This window comes from Seriola aureovittata, chromosome 17, assembly GCF_021018895.1.
Source record: "Seriola aureovittata isolate HTS-2021-v1 ecotype China chromosome 17, ASM2101889v1, whole genome shotgun sequence".
Classification (NCBI taxonomy): Eukaryota; Metazoa; Chordata; class Actinopteri; order Carangiformes; family Carangidae; genus Seriola; species Seriola aureovittata.
The window spans coordinates 19,746,453-19,769,822 of NC_079380.1; the positions used below are offsets into that span (position 1 = coordinate 19,746,453).

Here is a 23,370-nt window from a genome sequence, read left to right on the forward strand (position 1 = left end):
ATTTATTTATGTACCTACCTTATTTATGAGGGTAAACGATGCATACACAAATTCATCATGGCTACCATATGAATGTTAGTTGGGGTGACAGCATGCAGTACAAGAAAAACAGCGTCTACCCGTCAAATATAAAAAATAGCCTTTATTTCACAAAACATACAAAAAATCAAAGCAGAGTCAAGTCACTCGTGATGGCCGTGTCTGCTTTCACAGGACGATGGACAAGTAGTCACAAACCTGAAAGCACAGAAATCAGTAGACTTGTGATGGCAAAGAAAGATCTCTATTAAAAAAGGAGATATGCTAATACCTATATTAGGTCACCACAAATGTTTTATTTATATATATATATATATATACACACATATATACACACACACACACACACATAATTATTTTAATAACAAAATTAATCTGCAATCTAAACAATGAAAGGGCATGCAGATTAATTTTCCTTTAGGGTTCAATCAAATAGATGAGAACAAAAGTGTAGACCAGTAAATACACAATACAGAACCTTCCTTCTTTATTGGAATCAATAGCAATAAATGGAAACACATACAACAGGGCTAAGCACTATGCACCAAAGACACAGAGCATGAGGATAACCACTTAAATTCTTAATTCCAGATCTGTATGAAGTGCCTGGATGACCTGGCAGTGACTGTGCCCTACCTTGCAGCTTATCATCAGGTTTGGAGAGCTGTCAGTGTTTGGAGTTACAGAGAAAACAGGGTTGTGGAGACAGTCCTCCATGTGCTCTGACACCCTGGACTCCAGAAGACGGCACAGGACGTCGGGAGTAATGTTCTGTTTCTAAAGACAAGGGGTACAACTTTATAGGGTTAGGGTTAGCTGAAGCCATTACAAACCCCCTTAACTGAACACTGGGCTTTTCCCCAGTTTTCTCTTCCTTCATTTCATTTAAAGGCTTTTAGGAGAGTCACTACACGACTAAGCCGGGAATGCCATGTATTGTTTTTTTCTGCTTCTTCTTAGAATGAGTTGGGCTACTTAGAAAGTTGAGGTATACATGTTCAAGGAATTTTTATGAAATCATATTTTAAAGTTTTTTTCTGTCAGATTTTCAAAACAGGGCTGAGTGGATAAAGGAGAGTGTCAATACACTACATAACTATCAATTCCTTACTTTGATACTGAAGAAAACTTAAAAACATAATGATTCTGTGGAAAGTTCTCAAGTTATAAATATGATGCCATAAGTATGATTTTTAGGTAGAAATGAAAGATCCTGTAATTTGATACAGAGTGACCTCATTTTTAATAGGGTAGTGTTTCACAAACAAACCTTAGTGTTGATGTACAGTCCACAGGGGCAGGAGATGAAATAGCTGTTGATATTCAAGTTGTTCCTACAAGACACAAGAAGCACTTGAAAATTGAGTCATAAAAATGTGTTTATCATCGATGCAATTTTGGAAAAAAGTCCAGCCCTGAATGTTTGCCTGTTCGACAAATGGTTTAACTTAAATTATTTACAGTCTTTATCAGGTTCTATTTTCAGCTGGACTGACAGCCCCTGGTTTTAAAACTGAGGGAGCATAGAATTAATTTATACTTAATTCATGTAAATATAAACATAAGAAACTATCAACCTTTGTCCATATATTTGTTATAGCAGGTAATTCTTTGACTCACATGTGACATATGGGACAAATAATATGCACCTCGTCCATCCCTTCCACAACAGACGATATGTACTGCTGTTCAAACTGCAGGTTCTTCTCATACTCATCAATAATAGACATTTCTGAAGCAGAAAGAAAAACACCCTCACCTTTAGCAAGAGCTCAAATCAACAAGCTCACACACCTGTTTATACATCTCAAGCCTACAAAATCACCACTGCATATATCCATATTTGACTTTGTGGTGTTGCAAATGTCTCCATTTATTTCACTGAACATTCATTTTGATATACACAGTCAATAGTCTAGATAGAGAAACCAACAGGATGATTTAGTTTATGGAGATGTTACCTTGAGACATGAGCTCCTGTTGGATTTCTTCAAGGACTGCCAGTTCATCATACTCTTTCATGACACTGAACATCTGTTTAAAAGAAAAGGAAGATGGCCTCTAGTTGGTTATAAAACTAAAACGTTGTGGATTTGAAAAAACAGACAGTTCAGCTCAAGGAGACAGCTAGAGATGATTACATGCAGTTCATTATTGAGTGCAGTTTATGACTTAATGATTTGATGGAAAGGAAGACTTATTTTGAATGTGTGTATCAAGCTTTTATTAAAGGGGCAGTGCAATGCTAAGGCAAAGCTCTCTAATGTAGGGACCTTACATCTGACAGAGCAAACAGAGACACAGAAAGACACCAGGGAGGGTGGAGAGAGAGAGACAGAGAGCAGATTTTGGGGGACTGAGAGAGACCGACCGACCGACCTCTGCCATGCCATCTGGCCCCCACAGGGAGGGCAGTCTCTGGTCCTCAGACTGCAGGGCGGTCCACTCCTCCTCCATCACCTCCTGGACGATGATGGAGGCCCTGGAGCCGCTGCGTTGCTGGCTCTCTCCCATCTGACGGTATCTCTCCAGCAGCCTGGACCGGCTGTTTTTCAGCCTGTCCACACAGCGCTATAGAATACAGAAGAATAGAGAACAGCACGATGTTAAAGCCAAACACGAAGTAGCGTCGTCCCAACATGCTAGCCAGCTAACTGACAAATTTACGTTTAATGTCTCACCTTGCGGTACGTTTCTTTCCATGGCGGAGTCGTTCCTTTATAAAGTGAACGGTGTCTGTGCAAAGCGTCCATTTGTAGTATCACTAGCAAGTGTAAAATCACTCATACACAGACTTGTTCCAACAAAATGGCTAAAGTTAGGGAGGACTTCAAAACCAAAACATTTCAGCTTTTAACCCCGCGCCCCGGAAGTTAATGCGTACTGCGTGGATTGCATGATGGGATGTGTAGTTCAGGGCTGCCAAACGGTTTAATTGAAAATCAGAGTCAGAACTTTTAATTATTTTGTGCTCTTAGTTTCAAAAAATGATATCAGGTGTAATGAGGCCAAAATCAACATGCAAAGAAAAGGTACACACACACACACACACACACACCGAAGAATCGACAGCACAACTTTCATGTTGAAGTTGTGCCACTTCTCAGAGACCACAGTTTATTTCCCAACACAATGATCTCAGTGCTGTTTAAAAACCAAGAAACTGGAAACGTATCAACCAGCTAATAAGAAATTAGGATATTAAAGTGTTAAAAACTTATCGACAAACTAAAGGGTTTTTTTTTAATTAAAAAAAAAAGGAAACTTACCAACTAATAAGAAATTAAAGAGTTAAAACTTATAACTTATGTACAAACTAAAATATTTAGATATTTCAAAAAGGAAACTTATCAACCAGCTAATATGAAATTAAAGAGTTGAAACTTATATACAAAGAGGAAATGAAAGAGTTAACTACCAACTAAAATAATTTTCTTTTCCTGGTTTTGGAGAAGTAAACTTATCAACCAACTAAAAGGAAATCAAAGAGTTAAAAATTATCAAACAAATAGAAGATTTTTTCTTTTTTTAAGAAGGAAACTTATCTACAAGCTAAAAAGTTAAAACTTATCTACAAACTCTGTGTGTGTGTGTGTGTGTGTGTGTGTGTGTGTATGTGTGTGTGTGTGTGTGTGTGTGTGTGTGTGTGTATGTGTGTGTGTGTGTGTGTGTGTGTGTGTGTGTGTGTGTGGTGTGTGTGTGTGTGTGTGTGTGTGTGTGTGTGTGTGTGCGTGCGCGCGTGCACATGTGTGTTACTGTTTCAACCACTGGCGGGTCCAGCCATGGAGCTCTGCACCTCACACTGCTCACATCTCCGGGCTGTATGGAGAGTAACAGATCCAGCCCAGGAACATCTCCACCACTGTACTAAAAGCAGGTTGTGAGAGACCGAGCAGGGGTCCGTTGTCGACAAGCTCCGGGAGGCCTCTGTGCTGGATCTTCTGCTGAACATTATAGAGAGACAGAGAGTGAAGGAGTTTCTGACCAATGATAAAACAGGAGGCAGGTGAAAACCAACAGTTGTGTAGACATTTGGAGCACTCACCTCCAGCTGGACACCTTCCAGTCCGGCCTGTGGGGCTGAGGTGGAGGGCTGGGGGCTTGGGATCCGGCCTAACGGCTCAGCAAAGAGTCTTGCAAAGACTTCTCCTGCTGTTCTTTCCTGAACATTGTAGAGAGACAGAGAATGGAGGAGGAGGAAGGTCAGACTGGTTCAGTTACACCCTTTATACGCCTCTTCCACCAAAATTAGCGGGTATAAGCCGTTTTTTAAAAAATGTGAGTAAACCCACTAATAAAAGCCAACTGACCCCCTTTCCACTGCCAGTCGAGTTTGCTTTTCAGTTTGGACTGAGGGCACACACAATTGCAAGGAGCGATGTCATCACATGCACTTGCACACACACAGACGCAGTGGAGAAAGAGTGAGCTGGTAGCCGCCGTGCAAACTATAGTAAAACAGATCTGTCTCTTCTCATCCCCGGGTTAGTGCTCCTGTAGAAGTGTCAGAGCCTCCGTGTGAGATGCTTCAATCGGTGATTTGTGTGTTATAAAATTTAGTTTGGGGTTGCAGCTCACTCTCAGAGGAGGGTGTAGCTGCGGTGTCTCTGGTTCAACAGCACCATGCTGGGCATGTGACAGGTATGTTTACAGTCTTTGTGCTCAGAAAAACAAGGGGCAAAAATTTGCATGTTCACCCGGATGTTGCATTTACATTAATGCCAATCAGAGCCAGAGCCGATGAATACCTGCAGTTATTTGACCTGTGTGTGAATGTCGATTGAACCCTTTTACATTTTATAACATGTAGCTGCAAACACGACATAAAACTAAACATAATATTCCAAATGATATTTCAGATCAGTGTAAACTCAAAACAAATGTCACAGGACAGACACTTTTTCTGTCTGCAGCTGAACAAAGCAACAGAAAGGTGTTTTACCTTGGTGGTGTTGGTGCTGCTCTGCCTCTTCCTGGACTCTCTCCAGTAGTTGTGGTCGTGGAGGTGACGAAGCACAGCACACATCTGTAATGTCATTAACCATTATAATACAGTTTAGGATGAGACTCTACTGAATTCAACACAAAACATTGAATAAACTGGTTAATCCCTTCAACCCCTGATGTTTCCCTTAATAAGATAAACCTGTTTCTACGCCGTATATAAATGTCAGTTTCTTTTTTGCTTTTAAATTGATGTACTTTTTAATGTATTTATTGCTGTAATATCACATTAAACTTGACAATGCTGAAACAACAATAACAAAAGAGGGGTCACTTATACACAGGTAAAGTTAGTAATGAATGTGAAGCTATTGTATCTTTAAAAGGAGCAACTGAGGCTGAATACAAACCTGTGCAAAATGCAATATCTTATTTTTACCCAAATTAAACAAGATCAACACCGGATCAGTTTACTTTAAAGGCAGCACTTGGTTCAGAATTGCGCATGGTTACTTCTGTCTTAGTATTTCAGTTGTTTGAACACTGTTTCAAACACTTTAATATGTAATATTTTACATTATGTGACTGAACAAACTTCAGCTGCATCAAAGTCAGTCTCGCGATGTCTCGAACATTCGAAGCCGAGGAGGCGTCAGATAAAACGGTTAAAAAAAAGTAATTTAAATGATCTTAAACTTTTCATATTCTCACATTTTGCATGATAAAACTGTGACAGACGTCAGCAGTCGTTAGCGTGGCTCCACTTTTCGTCGAGTGTTTCTCGGGTTTTCCAGAAATAGTCGAGTTAAAGTTTTCAATGTTTCTCTCTCAGAGTCAAGTGATGGATTTGGAACGATTTTCTTGAATATATACAGCATGCTCTCCATAGCAACCGGCGTCGTACGTCAACACGTCATTTGAGAATTTAAGTATGCTATTTCATTAATTTATGCATTTCTTTAAGAAAGTAGGCTGTTATTTTATTGAAATTTATGACATAATGGAAAATAAAATATTGCCCAATTTTACCCTCGAACATTCCTTCAGTAAAATTAAAATATTATTTAAAAAACAAACTAATTTTATGAGGTACAGGATAATAGATGATATATGTATATAAATATGTGTGTGTGTGTGTGTGTGTGTGTGTGTGTGTGTGTTTGTGTGTGTGTGTGTTTCTTTACCCTTTAGCATTTCAAGGAAAATGATGACCATAATAAGTAATAACAACATAACAGAGAGCTTTTGAAAACTTAAAAATGAAAATGAAAATGAAAAAAATGAAAATGGTAGCTTAACCAGCGGTCTCAACTATTTTTTAGAATAAACAATCTCAACTCATCTTAACAATTAAACGACTTTAACGCCCCTCTTCTCTTTCTTTTCCTCTTCCACTTCTTGCTCACTGATTTACATGATGGGCTGGTAAACCATGATGCACTATGTCAGACAATTCAAATATTGCAGTATAAATGAATTATGTGCATATACTGTATTACCATACCCATCCCTGATTTAACATCAACCACCTAGACAGGCTGTCTGAAGCCTTCTATGATATAAATGAGGTTAAGCTTAAACATTTTTTCATACATTTTCTTTAAATTTTATGTGGAAATCCCAACATGCAAAACATCTGGGTGAAACATAATACAGGTGTTGCTTTACTTCTTTAGCTCTACCTCTTAGCCCACTCAACCAGGTGACTCACTGTGTACCACAGTGTATCAGAGCACAGCTGTTATTCTTCCCAGCACTTAGATGCAGCATCCTCTTTCAAAGGCTTTACAAATCCCTGCCTCTCTTCCAACTCAGTGGCCTCCTTTGCCTGTGGGTAGAGCAGTATATTTGGGAAGAAAGCCATTCAGATAAATCCACTTTCTGAGTCACTCGCCTCCACACTTGTTTTCAGGGAGTGTTGGTTATGGCTGAAAAAGCTTAGTGCCATTAGTGGAGCTCTGGATGACACACTGTCTGTAAAATGGATTTCTTTCATCTTGATATGGATTACAGAGAAGGAGACCAGCTAAAGTTCTACATCAGCTTTGTGTGAGGAGGCCCTGGCCAGTTTCTGAGGGTGAAAGAACAGAGGCAAATATTAGTCATGTAAAGACTTTCATGAAGGGTTAACATGGGACTCGTCTTGGTAGCACATAAAGGAGATGTATGACGAAACAAAAACAAAAAACACCAGAAGAGAAAACACAAAGCAAGACATGAGCAACACGAGTGTGACTGCTGAAACAAAAAGCTGAGATTTAAAGCTTCTACTTTCAATCTTACAATAGAAAGTTACCCCAAAGAAAAAGGAAAAATAAACTTCTCCAAGCTGACAAACATGAAGTTAGTTAACACATTAGCTTAGTCTGGTCACTAACAGGACAAAATGTTCACACAGGTTGTAAACAACAGCTAAGAAGCTCAAACCTAACCTCCATTTGGGACTTTTGGGGTCTGTATTGCAACAAAAATAATATTTTATCCATCAACCACAACTGCAAACAAAGTTAGGCATATTACTATGTCATTATGAATTTTAATCCATAGAGGTTTTATAGCTATTTGTTAAACTTTTACCAGGACCTACAATGTTAAGTCTCCGGGCCAAGTGGAAACATTATGGGAACTGAAAGATGGATTCAACATTTCTGAAACTTGACTGATTAGCAACTAAAAGTCAGGATGAATAGGACAAATTTTGCAGGTCTCCTGGTTGAACAAGTAAAACTCATAGATATCTTCATGATGATGAAGAATCCCAAGCACATATTGTTTTTTTGTATGAAAAAGGTTGGAAACCACTGGTTTAATCTTTGATAGTGCATTGTATATGGTACCATGTGTTTTACAACATTTACAACATTTCCCTCTGAAATGTAGAGTATAAGTAGCAGTAGGCTAAAGTCCACCACTTAATTTCTAGTAAATTATCAAAGGGGGTGATTCACCCTCAGCCTGACACTGAGAGGACCATCCCCCTTTCAAAGATGGGAGATGTAAACTCCTGAGCTGTCACAACAACAGCACATGAGCTCATTTGTCTGCAGGCGCACCCACGGTGTTAGCCGGGCTGGAGCTGATTCACAAAATCCTCAGTCGTGTTGGTCTTCAGCGGCACAGCAGCCTCCTCCTCCTCTGCCACGGAGACCTTGGACACATCTGCTTCAGCACCTCGGACAGCGACCTCGCCGATAGGCTGGAGCCCGTTGGCTGCCAATGGCTTCAGCGGCGCGGCTGTGACAGAGACGACCAGCAGCAGCAGGAGCAGCATCCCCGGCGGCAGCCAATGAGAAGCCGCTGTTTCTCTCCCACATCCAACCCGAATAACTGCAGATGCCCGCATCAAAGCAACGGCTATCTCTCTCTCTCTCTCTCTCTCTCTCTCTCTCTCTCTCTCTCTTTCTCTCTCTCTGGCAGGTTTACATAGCTGATGGTAAAAGCTGCAATCTATTTTTGGAAATCATAGTAGCCATTTTTTTCTTGGTATTCACCGCCATTGTGTTGATCAAGGTTTTCAGACCGATACGTGCTGTTTTATTTAGGCTATGTCTAGGGGGGAGTTTGTCCGAGCTCGCCAGTGTATTAACGGAACATTAGTGGCCGTGACCGTATAGATTTTCGGTTCTCAATGGAAGACATCTTCCCACTCGCTGCGAGCGAAGGACTGAAGCACATTTCGCATCTCCTTTGCTTCTGTGTTCCCACCGACGAGCGGGGGACTTTTTACAAATGAAGATTTGAAAGAGGCAGAAACAGCAGCAGCAGCAGTAGCAGCAGCCACGGACACAAACCTGTCGGCCTGGCGTTTACATCTTATCAGGGACCGATCCGTTTTCACACCCTGGACCTCGGGCAGCTTGTGGATACCGAGCAGAACGGCTGGAAAGCGAGTTTACATTTTGACCACATTTGCTCGGCGGCAAGGGGGTCAGGGTGTGATACATGGATTTCAAAAGAAGAGGCGATTAATTTGAAGGTAGGAACACATGGAGGCTTGTTTTTGCTGCTTGTGACAAAAGCCATTTTTCAGCTCTGCATATGATAACACATAAAGCAGCGTGCTGAGAAGGCCCAGTGATGCTCTTAAGCCAACAATGTAGACACACCATCATTTCACGAGTCTTTTTTCATAATTAGATGATGTTAAAACCAGATTAAACAGCATCATATTTCATGTGTTATATGTGAGAGCTCATGCTTCTGAAGCTGCCTTATGTTGGAGGGGGGGCTGCGTTCAAGGCTTCCATTTTGAAGCTAAGATGGATGCTTGTGCACAGTTCTTTCTCATGCCTCTGTGGCCTTATCTTGGTTCTTATATAATACTGATGAACACTGAGGGGCGGCAGGCCGCAATTACGCTGACGTGAGCGGTAGGCTTTATGTGGAGAGGTATCAGCAACAAGATTTAATCACAGACATTGGGGCTCGATGGAGATTAAAACCAAATGGAAATGAAATTGCTAAGGTACTTTCTACTAAACTGCAGAGGAAAGCTCATTTTCATACTGAAAACTAAACATCAGACTCCTGTATGTGTCCACTGAGCTTTTGTTTTTGGCTACAGATGATGTGGTTTATCTACATTACTACTGTGAAGGAATGCCAGCATATTTATGTAGCTACAGGGTTTCTTGTAAAGTTTTCAGTCATGTTTTCTCTGGGAAACAATATCACAAAACAATTAATTAACATATGATCATAGGTAACTATTGAATCATTTGTTTAGGCTAAAATTCAATCAATTAACTTTTAAAATCTTGAAAGTTTTTTCTGACTCATCAAGCAAGTTAAAAAAAAAATCACTTCACTCAAGGTAAACTTTTCAGTCACATTTTCAGTCATATCTTACCCAGGGGAAGCTCTGGGAAAAACCTTAATTGGGTTTCTCCTGAATCACACCTCACAAAATAAAAATGTGGAGCGTCAGAGTCATTGGAAACAGTAAATCCACGTACTGGCTTTTTGTGGGCTTTTTCCTCACAGTACGGAGTAGGGCTGTCACAAAATCAGATTTTCACTATATGATTATCATGGCCAAAAGATTTCACGGTTGCTGTATTATCACGATATCCATAGAAAACTTGAAAATAATAATAATAATGCTATCAGTCTGATTCATCTTTAACTTTATTTATTGTGTGTTTTGTCTCTTTTCTGGAAAATGAATTAGACTCAAACACCAGTGTAGGGAGAGTCTGTAACCATCATTATATGTGTTGTTAACGTGATATATGTATTTCATGTTTTAAATATCATGGTTATATCTTGACACCCCTAGTATGGAATTTGCACAGTTGTTATGGTAGCTGGGGGACAGCAATATCACCATGAAAACAGCTATCTATAGGTGATTAGAAGAAAAAACTGTGCAAACTCCATAAACTGAGGAATAACATGAGATGTGGTTGAAAGATTCAGCTTGTAAGTTGACCTTACTTAGTTTTGTCCTCACTCACTGTTCACAGAAATGTGAAACAGTGAAACAGTGAAAGAACATTTAAAACACTCCAGTGTTAGTGTTGGGACATGCTGCAGCTGCAAAGTCCCTCAAACGGCCTTCCATCATCAGCGTGTTGGCATGGAAACAAATTGTGGCTGTATCGGCAAAAAGGAAGGGCTACAAGAAGCTGCAGTCAGATGGCGGGGACGGTGGGAAAACAGAGCTCTCTGGACAATCACGCCACCGCACCATGAAAGTAGTTATCTAGGCAGCTGTCTCCATGAAAACTGAGCTAACTTCATCTGCTTAGGAAGATTATGAAATATGACTAGAAGCATTGATAATGCTTTAAGTGTTTTTTGATGATTTGTTTAATTTTGCATTGTTTACTAATGTAATGTAACCAGCTACTTCTTGTTCTTTCCTCACAGGTTTGACTTACTCCAAAAGTGAGACACTTCTTAAAGCTCTTTGTCTAGACCGATCAAAGAGCTTCCCCCCCACCGCTCCCCACTCCACCTCTCCTGTGTCCCTCTGCTGACCTTCACCAGGCATCATGGGTACGGTGCTGTCGCTGTCTCCCAGCTACCGAAAGGCGGCGCTGTTTGAGGATGGCCCGGCTACAGTGGGCCACTACACAGCGGTCCAGAACAGCAAGAACGCCAAGGATGCTGCCGCTGCAGCCGCAAAATCCCTCAAACGGCCGTCCATCATCAGCGTGTTGCCATGGAAACGGATTGTGGCTGTATCAGCAAAGAGGAAGGGGTCCAAAAAGCTGCAGTCAGACGGCGGGGACGGTGGGAAAGGGAGCTCTCCGGACGGTCACGCCACTGCCACAGCCAATTCAGCCTCCAACAGCCTGAAGCTGAAGAAGTCTCAGTCCTGCGCTAACCTTTCATCTTACACTTCCAGCCAAGACCCCTCAGCCACCACTACCACTACCTCCTCCCACCTGCCCACCTCCAAGACCCTGGCTAACGTAGCTACCGTCGCTGCCAAAAAGAATTCCCTCACAGGCTCTGGGATCCAGCCGTCTACTGCAGCAGGCACGCCGAAACGTGTCATTGTCCAGGTAACCAAACTGTTTGTCTTATTTCTCATCACAGAAAATTTGGTGCTAAATTCATTTATTGCTGTTTAAACTCATATCTCCAAACCTTCGCCCAAACCTTACCTTCCCTTCCTTGCCCTCTTTCCTCTTTCCTTCTCTCTCTCCGTTCCTTCCAGGCCTCCACCAGTGAACTGATGCGCAGCCTGGGTGAGTTCCTGTGCCGCCGGTGTTATCGACTGAAGCGTCTGTCCCCAACAGATCCGGTGCTGTGGTTGCGCAGCGTGGACCGCTCCCTCCTCCTACAGGGCTGGCAGGATCAGGGCTTCATCACTCCCGCCAATGTGGTCTTCCTGTACATGCTGTGCCGTGACGTGGTCTCAGCCGAGGTGGCCTCGGAGCGCGAGCTGCAAGCCTCGTTGCTCACCTGCCTCTACCTTTCCTACTCCTACATGGGCAACGAGATCTCCTACCCGCTGAAGCCCTTCCTGGTCGAGGCGGAGAAGGAAGCCTTCTGGGACCGCTGCCTGGAGATCATCAACCGCATGAGTGGCAAGATGCTCCAGATCAACACCGACCCCCACTTCTTTACCCAGGTGTTTGCTGACCTGAAGAACGAGAGCAAGAAAGAAGAGGAGAAGACCAAACTCCTCATAGGCCTTGACCGATAAGAGGAAGCTGGAAGGGGGGTGTGGGTGGTTGGATAGAAAGATTGATGGAGTTAATAGGTTGGAGAGGGTAGGAATAACATAATGCATTGTAGCGCTACCTTGGAGCAGTACTGTTGTCTGGCGTCTCTACTGGTTTATGATTAACTAAATTTCCTGTTTGTACCCCAGAACAAAGAGCCTCTGGGAACGAGCCTGGTGTTTAAATGATTTTAGTCAGGCAATGAGCCACCTAAACACCGACAGGCTTTCAAACAAATCAGCAGTGTCTTGTCTGAAGGCAGCAATTGGCCCACAGAGCCATTTCACCAAAACAAAGCCGATAAAATCAGGGTTGTTGTGGTGCTGGCCACATTGTGACTTGATTGGATCTGACAGGTTACTTATTGGTATTCAGTGTCCGGGTTGCTTGGCTCAGGATGTGACAATAACAAGCTTTAAGACTGAGATATGATCTTTAGTATTTCAAGAACAATGTAACTGACAACACAGATAGGGAAAGCCATATTTTATCAAATGCCTGGCCAGCACGGTTCATGATATGACATTAACAGGAAGTGAGAAAGAGATATCTATCGGTTTTATCTTCTGGCTTTGGCCCACAGACACACATCTGTCTGACCTGTACCTTGTTTCAGTGAGATAAGAAGGTAAATCTATTGAAGTATTTTTCTGTCTTTTGATAATAATAATAAATGAAAAAAAGATTGGGTTTAGAAACGCCAGACAACACATTTACATAAATAAGGGTGAATATTATTATAAATATAAAGATACAGGATATTGATATTGTGTGATAGCATCCAGGCATTTTCGCTATAGAGAAATGTCAGGGTAATGAAAAACAAGAACCACGCTGCATGAGGTCACCTCATATGTCCTTGCACATGACCACCTGCTTATTGCCAACTCCATTTTACCTTATTCCTATTGTCCTGCCCGAGCTTATTGCACTCACCAACATTGGCTGCAAGGTCCACTGTTGAGACTTACAGCGCATTAACCAATACCATAACATGGATGAGCCAGAATCAACCACAACACAACCAGTTGGACCGTGAAATTTACGTCCCAGTTACTGTAGTGGATTAGCTGATCCGCATCTTACATAAAGTACTGTACTTTTAAGGGAATATTTGGGTTTATCCAGCCAAATCTATGAATTGGGAGATCAGTTATTTATTTTAGTATGAAATGCTAATCCTTTGGGCACAGATTAATAATCATGAAACAAGCCCTACTGTGAGCTGTTTACATCCACAAAAAACATGGGAAAATGCAATACTGACCCCTCTAGGGCATATTTTACTCAAGGAATTATTTCATTCCTTCCTGCTCCCCTGCACTTTGTCCTGCAGTCCATATTGGTGCTGTCCTGAATGACCACAGGAAAGTGTTTAATTGAAAGAAAGAAAGAAAGAAAGAAAGAAAGAAAGAAAGAAAGAAAGAAAGAAAGAAAGAAAGAAAGAAAGATTCCTGTTTTAAAACACTGCACTCATGTTGTGTGCTTCATACTGTATGAATGATTGGTGGAGCCGGCTCGTGGAGGACATGTTCAGAGACTGGATCATGTGATCTGTCTCAAACAATGGCTACAAACACCAGAATCAAAGAGAATGTGATATTCCAGGCGTGTGAGGGCGGGGGCAGACGCTACAAGTGCAGATGTGACTTTTCTTCCACAACAACTCTTTGATGTTGCTGTCGCCACTCGAAGGCTTGAGGGACTGCTGTTTAAAGTGTCAACCCCCGTCCTCTCTAATTTTACCCCTCACTGATTACTCTCCACATCAACCCGGACAAATTAAAACACCACAGATTCTCCATCCACTCCAGTCCGGTCTGAACCGGTCCTGTCCTGCCTCTCTGGTGCGGTCCAGTCCAGTCATCCCATATGTAGAGACTCTCTGGTCCGCTGACCTGACGGCTTACTTATTCACTGACTTATTTGATATGCATGTGTGCTTCTATAGCTTTCCTAGCATGCTGCTTTGTGTTGGGCACACCGCACCACATGTTACAGAAGAGACTCAGCATTCGCCATGCTGAACTGCTGAAAGCTAGACTCAGTGATGTGACATCCACTCAGCAAAAGGACTCTTTAATGAAGGACATGCGTGAAGGCCAGATGTATCCATACCTCTTCTGTGTAAACATTGAACATAAAGGCAAGTTCAACTATTGGTCCTTAATCAAGTTTGCCACTATTCTTGATTCCATGGTGCTTAGGGGTCTAAAGACCTCTAAATGACTAAATAGTTCTCCCTCAGATCTAAGTAACAGCTTAGATAGGTTTCAGAAAACTCCAAAACCCCTGCAAGACTTTGGGTCAATTGGAGAGAATACTAAAGGGGTATTCCAACAATTTATCAGTGCACTTCCATAAGGTTGGCAGACTCAGACAGATCAAAAACAGAATGGTCAAAATCAAAGCATTTCCCATAATGCAGCTGGATAGCATCTGTCATTAGACACCCCCCACTTCCTAGATGCTCTCTTCTTTCAAACCACACTCCTCCAGTTTGTAATGCAGCATTTTATTTACATATAACCCCAATGACATCATCAGGGTTATTGTTTCTAACTTTCAAAAGCTTCTCCAGAGCGACAGAAGACATTATACACTTGCTATCACAGGTCGGGTAATACTCCTCATTCACCACGAACTGACCTACAGGTGTAACATGGTGGAATGCCTCTTTAAGTACAGTTATAAGGAGTTAACTGAGGCAGGAAATTGAGATACAGATGCTCCACATGTTCCCTCCTTGCTTTGATGATGTCACATCACCAAGTCTAACCGTAGCCAAACAGACTGTCTTCAATTTTAGAAAAGCTCCGCCTTCTCAAACAGGGCAGAGATCTTGTGCCATATCATTGTAAAGACTTGTTATTTCATATAAAAAAACAAAAAAAACAACAAAACACAGAGAAACATGAGCCAACTCAAAGTCTCTGACTGTGGAACAAGAAAGACTTTAAAGGAATTTCATGAATAAGCTTTTTCACAGTGTTGCTATATCAGGTATCAGACATGTAGAGCAGAAAAGAGGGACTTTGCTTAAGAGAGATTTTAATACACAGGGAAGTTTTATGTGCCACTTGTAGGCCCAAATTGGAGTCATCAAAAGCAGGAGAACCAAGCATTTTCTTCTTGAATTTACAGTTTTAGAATACATGTTTGGCATTCACTGTGATATGATTTAAAAATAATCAAAATCTCCAAATGTCAAAATAATGTGGGGAATGGGATTTTAAAAATTTAACAAACAAACTTAACAAAACAGAATGCCATGCCTGTTTCCAGACTGGGTGTCTCTACGATACAGGTGATTTAACTCTGGTGTTGTTTTGTGTTCATATGATAACCAACTGGGCTGCAGGAAGTGCCATGCTGTAAAAAAAGAAAAAAAAAGAAAAGAAAAATGTAGCCTTGATCCAGAGTCAGACCTCATGAGACAAATATGCACATGAAGAATGAATCCATGGCAAACAAGCTTGTTTACATGTCCCCCCTCCTTAGCTGTTTCTGATGGGTTGAACAGTGGACATGGCATTCCCAAGACGACTGTTGAATAATCTTTGTTTTCTTAATTTGTTGTACTTAAAGAGCCAACCTGTATATTTGGTGGGATCTATATCACTACAAGCTGCTAACGAATTCTCATTTCCTTGACAAGACATTTGGTGAACTGAGATAAGTTACAGTAGCCATGTTTCTACCAATGTGTTTTTCTGCACATTTTGAAGTGTTGCATTAGAAAAGGTTGATGGCCAACTACTATTAACTGACAAAGATTAATAACATGTTGCCCAGCTGAACAAAATTCCTGAAGCCCTTTCTTCATTTTTCTCTTATAGATGGCCAAGGCGACTGTTTCAGTTTCTTCATCTTTGAGGTTTTTCAGTGGTTGGTAAACAACTCATGTTTGCGGTTCGCGAACTCTGCTCCTGCTACTCTGTTTATTGCGGCAACGAGTAGTCTATACCGCCACCTTTGTGACACAGGCTAGTGTAGTGGCTCCAAACCAGTTGATGGAAACATGCGTAATTCACTTTTTTTTTTCTTTTTTAAAATTTTGCAACATTTCAAAAGTTTGCTTCAAATTTGCTTGACAATTATATGGAAACATGGCTACTGATGAACCTAAATTTATGGGAACTAAATTCAAGAACTGTTACTTGTTGATTCCATGGTGCAAATCTCAAGATTTAATTGAACATTTGCTAATCCAAATCACCTTTAGTTACCACCATTAGGCTTTTTGTTTTCGCACCAAACATTATGCTGTTTAAACTGGTCATGATGGCAGATTTGCAATCAAATTAATTGTAATATTTGAAACAGTGGGTCCTTGATCAGCTTCTCTTTTCTAGCCGGGCGCTATCGACGTTGCCGGTTGAAATGACAGCTGTTGCTAGGAGATTTTACCAGCTGTAGCTAACTACTTGAGCTAATGGTAGCTCAGTGAGTTGGTTGAAAATGCTGTCTTCTGCTGACATTTTATTGCTTATCTTACTTGTTTTAAAATGATGTGAAAGGGCTCTTAAATATGCACTTGATGACTACATACATGATATCCTACTAAAAGATTGAAGCTAAAGCTGTGTGTCCCAGCTAAAAAGTTAGCTTTCTCACCAGCCGAAAATATGAAAATAGAGAAACAGTATTGTTCTTATATTGCAGTGTAAAGCTACTTAGTCCTAACATTGTAATTATGATTAAGAAAAATGTGAGGTCAGATTGTTTTTTTCATTTCACCATTAACGTTAACCTCCCCAAATTCAACAAGTGGGAGGGCAGAGCTGTGCACATAAGCCTAAACTGTGATAGCATCAAGATTCATCTTCCACACAGTGGCGAAACACTACACAGTTGATGCGAGTTGTTAAGGGGGCTTTTTTAATGTAACATGTAACCCCACACATTAATATATGTGCTCCTTGCCCCTGGAAGTAATGCACAGTTACTACCGTAGGTAGTAAGCAAGAGCAGATAAACACACTGTTTAATCCAATTCTTACACTTTTGCTGTCGTCTTTCAAGGTTTTAGAAAAACAAAGAAGATGTCACTTGAAATGCCATGTATTCTTACTTCTTACTACAGCCTCAACATGTGGAGAAATATTTGGTTTAACAGGCCCTTCCGTGCGTAGCTTTGGTTGCTAATCCAGACTGAATTGTCACAGCACGGGGGAGGGGTTTAGAGGACTGTCAATTGTACCGTTCCTCTTAAATTCAAATCTGATGCCCTATTTTTGAGAAAACACACCCCCACACACTCAGTATTATAGTATTATACATTAGTCATTCAGTATCATATAGATATGTCAGATGACAGCTTTTGACAGATGGGAGGAGATATGGTGTATTTCTCTGTAAAACAAAAAAAAAACCGATGAGCAAATGTCCCTCAACATTTTTCACTATTTTTTGCTTCCACCTGCTTCAGTCCTTCCAGCTGTGCAGGGACGATAAAAAAAAGAGACAAGGAAGCAAGAAAAGGAAAGATGTCCTCTGAATGAACCTTTATCTAGAATTAGAGAGAGAAGTATTGGTTGACTACACCCCTCCTATACATCCTCTCATCATTGATCAACTCATTACTATGTGCCATATTTTATCTTGCAACACGTACAAGACAAAAACTATCGTGTAACATATGAAGCTTATGATAATGATGATGAAGTTATTACAGTTTTCCTTTTCATTTGTGAATCATATTGTGTAAACAAGAATCTTTGTTGAACAAAAGTCAAGGCTACTAGTGTTACTAGAGTGCTGATGCTGCAGTCTGTTATTATGTGGATGTATGAATATGTATGTGAGAAATAAGAATAATTTGATCAACTGTTACAGGTACTTTATATAAAAACCTTTACAAGCATGGTCATCTTTGTTTATTTTCAGATAAATGTCATAACCCTTTGAATACAGTTCTTAGTCTGACCACAACAAGGCAGCAGTGTGTTGTTGAAGTGATCCACAGCGGCTGCAGCTGAGGCCGCTGAAGACAAGATTTGGTTCAGGAAAGAAATGTTATTTGGGGAGTTTTGAGGGCTTCGATTCCTGGAGGAAACCTCATAATAGGCAATGCAATTATTGCGTGCTGACTCAAGCACTTAAGTGGGTGTAGTGTTGACAGATGTTGTTATGATGCACCAAGAGAGCATTCGAGGATGGATTTAATTCTGGCTGGGTTGCTGAAATTTTAATACCAGGTGCAGCAGGGAGATGACAGCCTGTGAGAGCTTTAGGAAAAACTAACACCAGACTTAGTGTTTATATATTCTAACATGATTTTGACAAAATATGAGCTGCAACTGACCTGTTTTGGGTTACCACAGTCCTAACACACAGTAGATATCTAAAATCTTTAAAAAACAAAACAAAAAAAACCCAAAAAGAAATAAGGCATCTTGCGGCAAAGAGTTTAAGTTTCAGGCCACCTAGTTGTGTCAGTTTAATAGAAATATTCAATGCATGTACAAACAAATGTAAACAAAACTGACTATACTGGATCATTTAGTGAGGGGGCGGCATTTTGTGCCTTTAATGGATAGTGACAGAGGAGAGATGGAAAATCACAGATCATGGTCAATGAATAAAATGACTCATACTGAATCATCACTGTCACCAACTGAGTCAGTACCTTTTAGACACAAAGCTCCACTGAACTGAATGTAACAGCTTGAAGTAGCAACAGACTGAATGCGCGGAACTGAAGACAGAACCAGCACCGTGATACATTCACTTACTGTTGGATGTGCTGAAGTGCATTTAAATGGAGATGTGATTGCTTATCTTAGCTTGGAAAAAAAGTGACTAATCTGTACAGTCAGTGACTGCATAACAACAATTGAACAAAACGATTTTAATCAGCAAAGTAAATCATAATTTCCACCAGGATAGTTAAAGCATTCCATTGTGTTTAATCAAACGTATACAGTATGTTAGTGAATCAAACTGACAGTTGCTAATCCTGTCAACTGATATTTTTGCTTAGCTAACAATAAAGTTTGAAAGTAGAAAAACTCAAGACATGAAGATGATGATTTACTTATATTACTTATATTTTCACTAACAAAGCAGTTTGAGGTTTGATTCCCCCATGCACCACAGCAAATAATCACTACAGTTGTGTTGCAAACAGTTACTTTAAAATATAAATCAGTAAAGGAAATTTTTTAGCCTGTTGCAGAAACGTGTGGGTGGTTGAAATGGTCGCTTATGTTCATTGTAGTTTGCACTGTTGTAAATTTTGATCAGAGAGAGACCATGAGACTCATCTAAGACATCCATGAAAGGACACATAACAGGCTTCTATCATACCTTTTCCTTAAAAAAAGTATTTCTAAACTGCTGATTTGATAAGTTCAGTAAATGGTCAGTTGGCCATTTTCACAACACACACATTGTATAAGTTTTGAAATGGTTCCACCAGTAAAGACAACAACTTTACTTGTTGCCTTCACAACTAAATCTTATTTATGTCAAAGAATGCAAGCTGGCATGTTCAGAATGTGTCTTTCCACAAATAGGTAAATGGAAAATGGACTTTAACTTTTCTAGTCTATCGACTACTCAAAGCGCTTTACGATACGTGCCAGTCAGTGTCAATTTGGGGTTCAGCATCTTGCCCAAGGACACTTCGACACATAGACTTGAGGATCCAGGGATCAAACCACCAACTGTCTAATTAATGGATGACCTGCTCTACCTCCTGAGTCACAGCCGTAAATGAGACATAAAATGAATGTAATGTAAACCTGCAAGAGGCAATTCGTGTAAAAAGAATACATTTACTGTATCTGACAGAAACAACTTCATTGAAAGGCAGAGTGATTGAGAGTGGTTTTGTCAGGCTGTTGCTGTCCATGGTGCTGAAAGAGGATGCATGAGCACTTGTCCAGGCTTTTGTTTTACTTCAGAAATATAGCTAATACTAATTGAATAGCTGCTATCATCATATTAGCCTACCGTATTGCTAACAAACATTACCATTTTAAACATTATTTTAATTTTGTACTTCTTTCTATAACATACCTATGAAGTGGTGAGATGAGGATCAATGATTCTCACAGATACTATTTGGATATGTAATTCCATTCATTGAAACGGCCTCAAAAACAGACACTGTAAATAGACTACAATAAAGAGAGTGTAGTATTGTGACATTATTAGAACATTAATATATTTTATCATCTGTTTACTGGGTTGCTGTCCATGGTGCTGAATTTGCTTTATGGTCAGCCAGTGGGAGGTGTTGTAATTAAATTTCTCTCATTGTGTCCAGCTGTCTATTGATATATTTCTCCTGTTTCAGCAGGATTCTGTCACTTCGCTGCAACAGTACAGCCCCCCCTCAAATGAAGAGACATGGTGCTGGGGGGGGGGGGGGGGGGGGGGGGGGGGGGCGCTGTCCATGGTACTGAAACGGCGGAACTGAGGCCTAAGAGGTTGTATTTACCAAAAATAAAAAACGTTTTATCTAATCTTGGCACGGAAATAACAAGTGAAGGTGATACGTGTGGATACGCAGTAGGAATTTTACAGATAAATCCAAATCCATGCTTTCAGTTATTAAGATCAAGTGAGTTCGGATTTATGAATATAATCAGTCTCAGCGGGATTCACACATTAATTAATTAAACAAGAGTAGTTCAGTCAAATGTGTGCAGTCTTCACGTGCCAAGTTTATCAATGTGCATCTTTAACTGTCGACGTCATGTAAAATGTATTTCGCCCACTTTTGCCAACCTGCCACGTGAGAGAGGAGTAACCATCCTCAGCCGCACGCGAGGTAATGTGAAATCCTCGTCGCCAGGCTTCCGCTTGAAGCAGCCAATCAGAGTGGTGCGCTGCATCTTATATATCCATCTGCTGCCGTGCTTTTCTACTCACTGTCCCCGCTGTCCTATGCATCATTGGCCCGACTAGCACCTCTGATCTAGGCCTACTGCAACCGCGAAGATGGCGGCCCGGGTAAGATACATATGTCTGCTTTCTTTATTTTCCAAAAAAAAACAAACACAATGTGTTTCTGTCGGGTAGATGAGGAAAAACCCAGGGCGCAAAATGTCGGGCGAGCCTTCAAATCTCCAGCAGTCTTAGTAGCTTTTGCGCCTGAATGTCACCGTGACTAAATAATTTGGTGTTCATTTCACATGATGTTGTAGCTCTACAACACTGGCATGTGTCAGGAGGGATCATTTCCGCTAAGATTGCATAATAGCTCGTGCGTCCGACCCCTCAGCCTGCGAGCCGATGCCTTCGATGGGAGGATCGCCGCTTAATCCTGGGCTCTGCTTGCCCTTGAGCCGACACGGCCAGTGAAAAGCTTTTACGAGCGCTGCATCTGCAAGAACAGGGTGGACGATTTAGTGTGGTAAAGCTCAGAGTGGTCAGTACAGCGCGGCACAACATGTACGAACCGAGCACATCAGCATGCAATTGATGATCCCAGTCAAAACAGTGAGGTCCAGTGCTGCTGCTTCTGCGGCTCTTTTTTTGCGGTGGTATACGCGCTGGTTGCGGTGGTGAGCAGCAGAGCAGTGCATGGCTGACTGGTGGGTTGTGTGCATATTCATTTCAGTGGGTGGCTGTGTAGCCTACAACCTGTCGACGTACAGGGAGGATGATGTCAGGTAACCAGTGTCAACCTGCAATCACTCTCGTCTCCAGCCCTACTGCAGAGGGGCTGTGTCATTACCATGCAGGACAGAGCTCAGGTCCCTTGTTTGGTTTAAAAGCCTGAAATGATCAGACAGGACCTCTGATGTTATCACAGGAAATATCTAGTTTAGGTGGCAAAACCAGAGCCTTATCTGTTGCAAGACAGGATTTATCAAATATAAATTTTGTTTGTTTATTTATTTGTTTAGTATATTTATTTGTTTTTTGTTGTTTGTTTGTTTTCCAGCATCTCAAAACCAGCATCCAATGATTTAAAATGAATCATACATGTAATGAATTAGGGAAGGGCAACCAAGCATTTGCATTTGGTGCAGTAAATGTGGTAAACTGATCACCTATAGAGATCCTTCCATCATGTTTCCTGCATAAAAAAAAAAAATTGATCTTGAGTGAAAACAGGCTGATGACTAAAGGTTTTGCCCTATGACTGTTTAAAGAAGATATTCAACATTTTGGGAAATATGGTCACTTTTTGGGAAAGACTTAGATGTTCAGATGAATTGGCAGTCTCATTTCTGTATACTGTAAATATGAGGCTATGAGACTGGAAACTAGGGGAAACAGCTAGCCTGGCTCTGTCCAGAGGTAATAAAATCTGCACACCAGCACCTCAAAAGTTCACTAATTAACATGTTATATGTCATTTGAAGTGCGCTCAGTAGAGCACATGCCTCTGCCAAGACAGATCTATCTGAGCAAACTCATGGATCTCATCTCATAGATCTCAACACCGTAAATTATCTTTGTCTTATTTTTTGCATTATTTCCTGAGAAATTGACTAAAGTGTCATTGTCAGTGCCATTTCACAATGTTCCTGGATCCACATCTTTGACCAAATCGGCACCTAAAATTGAATTGATTCTTCCTTCGCCCACCCTCACTCCTCCACCAAGTTTAGTCCAAATTGGTTCGGTGCTTTTTGTGTAATCTTACTGACAAACAAACAAACAAACAAACAAACATAAACAGGAGAAACATAACCTCCTTGGCGGAGGTAAGAATCTTTGTCTAACAGGTGTTATGTGCCAGACTATTTCTTGGTTGAAAGCCGTAACTTCCTGTAGTCTCTGTTGGTTGCCTGGCAACTGTTTAGAGGAAAGAAATAGGGTCTGGCACATAAGCCCTCATAAAATGGCAAATTGTTGTTTTTACACTTAGTTTTTCGGTCTTTATGCTAAGCTAAGCTAACTAGCATGTTAGGCGTAGCCTTGTATTTACTGTAAAGACATGAGAGAGGTATCAATCTGAACATCTAATCTAACAGAAAGCAAGTAAGTGAAACAATTCCTTTAAAATGAAGCAGTGTGACCCCTCTTCATAGAACTCATTTCAAAGAACAGTTAGTTGTTATCTCCGCCAAAGAGTGATGTTCAGATTACATTTGAACATTTTTTAAGTCTGTGATGATGAAACCATGAAGTATTTCACATGAAAAAATATAAAATAAAAATGTGAAAAAAGTATATCATTTTGTTTAGCAGAACTATGATTTTTCTTCTTTCTTATGCTGTTAATCATCCCAGGACCCTTTAG

The 23,370-nt window shown here is 40.8% G+C and overlaps 3 protein-coding genes across 4 annotated transcripts in view; 2 read left to right on the forward strand and 1 right to left on the reverse strand.

Annotated features, from left to right (window-relative positions):
- Positions 1-122: 122 nt before the first annotated feature.
- On the reverse strand, positions 123-2,921 carry rpain (RPA interacting protein). The gene is made up of 7 exons (XM_056401650.1): positions 2,721-2,921; positions 2,419-2,610; positions 2,001-2,073; positions 1,660-1,771; positions 1,310-1,373; positions 676-816; positions 123-237 (listed from the first exon to the last, which is right to left on the reverse strand). Exons 1-7 carry the CDS (start codon positions 2,790-2,792, stop codon positions 208-210), a joined length of 684 nt encoding a protein of 227 aa, XP_056257625.1. The 5' UTR covers positions 2,793-2,921; the 3' UTR covers positions 123-207.
- A 4,986-nt stretch (positions 2,922-7,907) lies between these two features.
- On the forward strand, positions 7,908-18,027 carry LOC130185714 (cyclin-dependent kinase 5 activator 1-like). The gene is made up of 3 exons (XM_056402321.1): positions 7,908-8,959; positions 10,855-11,495; positions 11,651-18,027. Exons 2-3 carry the CDS (start codon positions 10,980-10,982, stop codon positions 12,140-12,142), a joined length of 1,008 nt encoding a protein of 335 aa, XP_056258296.1. The 5' UTR covers positions 7,908-8,959; positions 10,855-10,979; the 3' UTR covers positions 12,143-18,027.
- Positions 18,028-20,939: 2,912 nt separating this feature from the next.
- LOC130185731 (vesicle-fusing ATPase) overlaps positions 20,940-23,370 on the forward strand; it is a 37,960-nt gene continuing 35,529 nt past the window's right edge. Inside the window, exon 1 of one of the 2 annotated variants that reach the window (XM_056402355.1) lies at positions 20,940-21,125. In XM_056402355.1, coding sequence (XP_056258330.1) covers positions 21,114-21,125 — 12 coding nt within the window. In that variant the 5' untranslated portion in view covers positions 20,940-21,113. The remainder of the gene's footprint in view (positions 21,126-23,370) is intronic. The other variant, XM_056402356.1, reaches the window with a different exon arrangement.